Source organism: Ursus arctos, unplaced genomic scaffold, assembly GCF_023065955.2.
Source record: "Ursus arctos isolate Adak ecotype North America unplaced genomic scaffold, UrsArc2.0 scaffold_32, whole genome shotgun sequence".
Taxonomy (NCBI): Eukaryota; Metazoa; Chordata; class Mammalia; order Carnivora; family Ursidae; genus Ursus; species Ursus arctos.
In genome coordinates, this window is record NW_026623008.1 from 26,855,966 (window position 1) to 26,862,876 (window position 6,911).

A 6,911-nucleotide genomic window follows, 5' to 3' on the forward strand; every position below is an offset into this window, starting at 1 on the left:
GCCGACCGTACCGGAAGTGGCGACTGCTCCGCGCGGATGGCCGGGGCGGCGGCGGCGATGACGGCGGCGGCCTGCGCAGGGGCTGGGGCGGCCCGCTCCCTCTCCCGCTTCCGAGGCTGCCTGGCCGGCGCGCTGCTCGGGGACTGCGTGGGCTCCTTCTACGAGGCGCACGACACCGTCACCCTGACGTCAGTTCTGCGTCACGTCCAGAGCCTGGAGCCCGACCCGGGCTCACCCGGGAGCGCGCGGACAGGTGAGCGGGGCCGGGTGCACGTGGGGACGCGTTGGCGGGGGTTCCCCGGGGGCGTCGGGGCGGGAGGGACAAGCCTCGGAGGTGAAGCTGCCCGGAGCTGCAGCTGCCGGGTCTGGGGGAGCCTCGGGCAGCTCGGACTCAGCGCGTCAGAGTCCCGGCCCCAGCTTCGCTCGTCTCGCACGGAACGTTCCCCGGCTCGGGGCCTGGCAAGCCCGTCCTTTCAGCCGTGCAAGCCGGCAACCTGGGCGTCATTCTGCATTGCGCCTGGCCCACCATGTGCACCACCAGTCCATTCTCCACGCAGCAGGGAGTGCTCTTCTCGAAACAGATGTGACGGGCCTCCCCCGCCGGAAGCTCTGCAGTGATTTTCCGTTACCCTCAGAATAGAACCAAATTCCTTAATGTGCCCTACCTGGTCGGCCCTCCTGAGTCCCCAGTTTCACCTTCTGCCACCCTTGGCCTTGTTTTCTGCGCTCAGCTGCTCTCACACCAGCTTGTTCTAGCCCGGGCCTTTGCAGTGCTGTCCCTTGTATATAAAGCCTGTCTCCTCCCTTTCGCAGCCAGGTTCTCACCCAGATCTCTGACGTCTAGCGGAGAATGATTCTTGGAGAGCATGTAGAATAGTAAGAAAAAGGGGCCATACTCAGAACGCTGGAGGAGGAAAAGGAGCTAGAGTTGGAAAGGGTTTGATGGGAGTTGAAGCAGGGGGGCAGGGTATCAACAAAACCCAAGAGAATTTCAAGATGGTCACTGGTGTCATGCTACAGAGAGGTTAAGAAGAGGAAAGTCTGGATTTCAAAAACCATTTTCAGTAGAATATTGAAACCTGGAAGTAAGATTTCAGTGGGTTTAAGAGGAAGTGGAGAAAGGAGATAGAGTATGGTTTGGTATGATGGGAAGGAGATACAGGAGCCGTGGTTGAAGCAAAGTGGAGGGTTGGCTTTTAATTTCATCTTTGCTTTGATGTTAAGATGAATGAAAAACATTTTAGGTGTTTTAGAACCTTTTGGATGCAAGTAGCAGAAAACTTAGCTCATAATGGTCTAAGCAAAAAGAGAATGCATTGGCTGACATAACTGAGAAGTCCAGAGGTAGGTCTGGCTTCAGGTGGAGCTGAATCCAGGGGCTCAGGCCACGTCCTCAAGACCCAACTCCCCTCCTTATTCCGATCTGCATTCTGACAGGTTGGCTTCACTTGCTCTGGCAGACTCTCCCCATGGGGTGGCCCCAGCAGCTCCGGCAGAGGAAGAGTCTATCTGCAGCAGCCCCAGCAGAAATCCTAGACTGCATCTCCTCGTCCTGGCTTCGGCATTCTGTCCATCCCTGAACAAAGGAGTAGGGTGTGCTATTTGAGGAGGCTAGTGGTGGTGTGAACCTTGTGCCGCAATCACATGGGCTGAGGATGATAGAGAAGTGGCTCCCTGGGGAACAGCAGGGTGCAGGGAGCAAACAAAGGGAGCATGGGTACTACTCCACCACACGGAGAGGTTGAGGGGACAGGAGAGGAGAGGAAGGAAAAACAAGTCCGCCGGGGAGCTGGGCCGGGTGGACTGGAAAAGGGACTCACTTGATCAAGAGGTGACAGGAGGTGACAGGAGAACGGCTGTGGGTAAGAGGCCTGTTGATCCCTCTTCCTAGTGAAGCCAGGATGGGAGCCCCCTAAGAGTGAAGGGGAGAAAGTGGGGCAGGGGGCTTGCCCTACACAGAGAGGAGTGGGAGTGGGGTGGGGGCTCGCTAGGGAGAGTGCTTCCTGCTCTGCAGCCATCTCTTCCTTCAGTAAAACCAAGTCCCACCAGTCCCTTGCCAGCTCACAGCCTCCTCGGGACGTCTGCATATAACCAGCGTTGCTGGGTCAGAAGTGCCAGCGCACTAGTCCTGGGCACCCAGAAGAAGGAGCGGGGCAGGTGGGGGGGGGTCGACCCAGGCTCTAAGGTTGGTTCTGGGGATGTGGAGGGGAGCGGCGGGATGTAACAGGGAAGGGCTTTGAAGGCCAAGGCAGTGAATTTGGCCTAATCCTGAAAGCAACAGATGGTGACTTTGAGCAGGAGAGTGAGATGAGGAAAGGAATAGTCTGCATTTAGGAAGAATTTTCTGGCTGCACATATAGGCTGGGTTGGAGGGTGGGGGTAGTGCCCGAGAGCTATGGTCATGGCAGTCAGAGGGGGCAGAAGATTTTCCTTCAGAAATCAACAGGTCATCATAACTGACTCAATAAAGAATTGCTGAAAATCCCAAGGCCTGGAGCCCAGGAAACTGGGCAGGAGAGAGAGGGCGGCTCGGTCAGTAGAGCGTGTGCCTCGATCTCAGCGTCATGAGTTCAAGCCCCACATTGGGCATAGAGCTTACTTAAAAAGCGGGAAGCCAGAGCCACCACCTTCAAGCCCTGCGGCGTGATCTCACCCTCACCCCACCCTGTCCCTGCAGAAGTGTTGTGCTACACAGACGACACGGCCATGGCCAGGGCCCTGGTGCAGTCCCTGCTGGCCAAGGAGGCCTTCGACGAGGTGGACATGGCTCACAGGTGAGGGGGTGTGGTCCTGGGGTGAAGCAAAGCAGGTGGGCAGAGTAACCGTACTTCTTGACCAGAGCGACGATGTGGGTGCATGCTGGGGCCCCCACCCTCGGCAGGACACTCATGCTGCTGGCTTCCCGAGGCAGAAGTGACAGCACTGCTAGCACGGTGTCCTTAGGTCCCTGAGGCTTCCTCTTTCCCAGACCAGCCAGAGCGCTCCTCTCCCGGCCCCAACAGGCATCTTTTCAGCCCTAATCCTGTCTCCCTTCTCTCCCCTAGATTCGCTCAGGAGTACAAGAAAGAGCCTGACCGGGGTTACGGCGCTGGAGTGATCACTGTGTTCAGGAAGCTCCTGAGCCCCAAGTGCCGCGATGTCTTTGAGCCCGCCCGGGCCCAGTTTAACGGCAGAGGCTCCTATGGCAACGGGGGTGCCATGCGGGTGGCCGGCATCTCCCTGGCCTATAGCAATGTCCAGGACGTGCAGAAGGTAGTCCAGGCGGGCTGGCTTCTGGGCTTCCCCCTCCCTCCCTCCTCTGTGCAGCCCGGGTTCTGTGACAGCACGTCTTTGCTCCCACTGCCTCTGCCCTAGTTTGCCCGGCTCTCAGCCCAGCTGACACACGCCTCCTCCCTGGGTTACAACGGTGCCATCCTGCAGGCCCTGGCCGTGCACCTGGCTTTGCAGGGGGAGTCGTCGAGTGAGCATTTTCTCAAACAACTCCTGGGCCACATGGAAGAGCTGGAGAGTGATGCCCAGTCCGTCTCCGATGCCAGGGAGTGAGTGTGTTTGATGGAGGCAGGCTGGAAGGGTGTTTGTGGGTATGCCTGCATCGCGGGGTCCTCTGGCGTTGCCACAAGCTGAAACCGTTCTTTTTTAATTGTAGACTCTTAGGAGGGGTGGGAGGAGCCCCTTTGCCTTGACTCTGCTTCGAGGCTCTGAGGGAACCAGAGAATAAGACGAGGGGCTCACACCTAGCCCTCTCCCACTTCCTGTCAGGACGCCTGTGCTGGGTGTCAGCCTGATCGCCTCCCCGCCTCACCGTCCCACACCCTTCCCCTGCCTCCTGTCTCCACCCTGCCGGCTCCAACCTCCCTGAAATCTCGCCCCTGACCCACAGGTTGGGCATGGAGGAGCGTCCCTACTCCAGCCGACTGAAGAAGATCGGCGCTCTTCTAGAGCAGGACTCCGTGACCAGAGAGGAGGTGGTGTCTGAGCTAGGTGGGTGGACCCTCAGCCCCGTCATTCTCAGGGCCGGTCCCGGGCTTAGGGACAGGCAGGCGCCTGGAGCCGTGCCTGCTCTCACGTTCCTAGCCTGAGGCCCCGGTGCAGGCGGCGCTGTGCGGTCCTTGGCGGGGCTGGGACCGTGGTGCCTCCTTGGGCCGGGGTCACTCCAAGGCTGCCGCGCCACCAGCCTCACAGCCGAATGTCCCCGGGAATGCGAGGAGGCCACTAGTTTTGACAGTTGATGTTGATAACCGATACTTGTTTATAGAGCGCCTGTCCTGTGTTCTGGGCACCGTACAGAACACTACCTGTGCGCATTTCACCCCCACACCAGCCCTGAGAGTCGCTGCCTTTATTCCCTCTCTGCCCAAGGAGTCGAATCCCAGAAACCGGAGTCTCAGCCATGAGGGAACTTGCCCGGTCCCATGCTAGCAGGAGGGAGAGCCAGGATTTGAACCTGGGTAGTCTAATCCTAGAGCCTGTGGTCTGAATCATAGGCCAGCTTGAAGCTGAGAGTATTGGCTTGGGGTGAGTGGCCAAAAGAAGCCTGGGGACATAGAGGGTGGGGGAGTGCTGGGTCCCCATATGCTGGCTTCCCTACAGGCAATGGTATTGCTGCCTTCGAATCTGTGCCCACCGCCATCTACTGCTTCCTGCGCTGCATGGAGCCTGACCCCGAGATCCCCTCTGCCTTCAACAGCCTCCAGAGGACTCTGATCTATTCCATCTCTCTCGGGGGGGACACAGACACCATTGCCACCATGGCCGGGGCCATTGCTGGGGCCTACTATGGGATGGAACAGGTGCCGGAGAGCTGGCAGCAAAGCTGTGAGGGCTACGAGGAGACAGACGTCCTGGCCCAGAGCCTGCACCGCCTCTTCCAGAAGAGTGTGTGAGGGCCTCAGCTGCTGGGGCTCCGCCATGTCCAGCCGGCCCAACTACAGCTCAGATTGGAAACTCAGTTCCTCGGGCTCCGGTCCCTGCCTCCATCATCCTGCAGTGTGGGCGGAGCCCACGGCTGGGACAGCGAGTGCCCTGGGGGAGGTGACTGGACAGCGGGTGGAGGACTGGTGCCTCCCTGGCGCTGGGTTTCAGGCTCACTGCAGAGCCCGGGGCCTGCCTGGCAACTCGGGCAGGTGGGAGGGATTAGGACAGGCTTTATTTTGGAAGGGTACCTGTGACATTTTCGTGTCTTATCCAAGACGGGATGGGGGTGGGGGGGTGGGCAGAAGTGATCGGCAGTGGCACCATTTCTTCTTGTTGAGATGTAGCCACTTTGCCAGAAAACATGTCTTTGACTGGGCAGAGCCCCTGGGCGGTAGGTTTATGTGGGTTGAGGAAACCAGCACACGCATCGGGCCGATCTAGATCCGCACCTGGGCTGTCCTGGCTTATTAACAGCTGCCGGCGGAAGTCACAGCAATAAACAGTTTTTGGTAAATCCCACCACTGGTGCCCATATGTCTCCTCTGCCCTGAATGAATTTCTCCCCCACCCCAACGCACACCCTTGACTTTCTCAAGCCTTGTACCCCTTCCTCCGCTCTGCCAGGAGCCAGTAACATGAGGCCCTGGGTTTGTCAGGCACATTCCTCCAGTTCTTCCAACTGGCTGTGCTGTTCGGCCAGGAAGGGCAGAGCGGGCATGGTTTGGTGCTTGTTCCTGTTGGAGGTCATTGAGAGCAGCCCGGGCAGTGGGCAGGACGAGCCAGATGTCCCTGCTCTCCGAGCCTGACTTCCTCATAGGTTGCTCCCCAAATCGGACCCCCCAGGTCCAGCTGGCCCAAGAACGGGACCCCAGTAAGGACACAAAGGGCACCCTCTCCCCCTGGACTGCCAACCCTTGGGGGAGGGAGGTGCATCACGTCGGAGTCCTGGGTGGACTGAAGGCTGGGGGCCTCATTCTGTATCTCGGGCCCCGGTCAAAGGCTTTGGCTTAAGGGGAAGTTTTGCGCAACATTCATTTAGAGGAAAGGACAATTGAAAGGGGGAAGACCCCTCCCCTCCAACTTCAGGGATGTCCTCCAATCATCCTTCCAGCCTCAGTGGGGGGAGAAGCCTGCCCAGCTCTGCAGCTGGCCTGAGGGCTGAGGGCAGGTCTGCTTTCAGCCCCGATGGTGTCCTGCCAGGCTGGGGCAAACCACAGGACTTTCCAGGGCTTGGATTGTTTCAGGTTTGCTGCCCCCATCCCTCGAGCCAGGGACAGATTCTTACCGCTGAGCGTAGCAAGCTGTGGGCAGGTGCTTTCTGCCCAGGTCAGCCCCCCCACCCCTATTCCCGCCTTCGGCAATGGGCCTGGCACTGGCCCCCACCGTCAGGATCAGAGGTTCATGATTTCATTGATAATTTGTATCAAATGTGGAAACTTGGTCCCTGGGATCCTGAGCCAGCTGTCACGCTCCACCACCCCTGAGAGCTCACAGGAATGTTCCAGGGAAGCTCGAACCATCTCCCCCAGCTCCAATCACTGCCTTGCTTTGGTTGCTCAAAATGCCTCCTGGCATTTCCCTGGTGCAGAGCCTTGGCAGCCCAGGAGCATGGAGCATTTCTGATGCGGTGGTGACAGAACCCACGGCTGGGGGCCTGGGGGGGAGGGGTGCATGCTCCTGAGGGAAAGTGTAGAGCAAGAGCCCCAGAAGCTTGAGACCCCCTGCATCGCTGCCAGGCCCGCACGGCGCTGTTTCAGACAATGGGTTTTATTGAGGTGGTGTCAGTACAGGCAGTCGATACTGCTGTTTTTCTTTTAAAAAAGAAGTCCCTTTTTTTTTTTGGATTCCCAAGCGCATTTTTCCCGAATCTTCTGTGGCACATAATAGGTATGTAGAGAACTAAGCTTCCTATACCAGGTTAGAAATGAAATTACTAATGAAAACGTTCAAACCTTAATCTTAAAAAAAAAAAACCTAGGAATCAATATAAAAATGCA

General features: G+C 58.2%; 1 protein-coding gene across 1 annotated transcript; it reads left to right on the plus strand.

Moving 5' to 3' along the window:
- The first annotated feature begins 18 nt into the window (after positions 1-18).
- ADPRS (ADP-ribosylserine hydrolase) lies at positions 19-5,433 on the plus strand. Its single transcript, XM_026516677.4, has 6 exons — positions 19-253; positions 2,678-2,774; positions 3,045-3,252; positions 3,355-3,539; positions 3,881-3,981; positions 4,591-5,433. Exons 1-6 carry the CDS (start codon positions 37-39, stop codon positions 4,881-4,883), a joined length of 1,101 nt encoding a protein of 366 aa, XP_026372462.1. The 5' UTR covers positions 19-36; the 3' UTR covers positions 4,884-5,433.
- Positions 5,434-6,911: the final 1,478 nt, after the last annotated feature.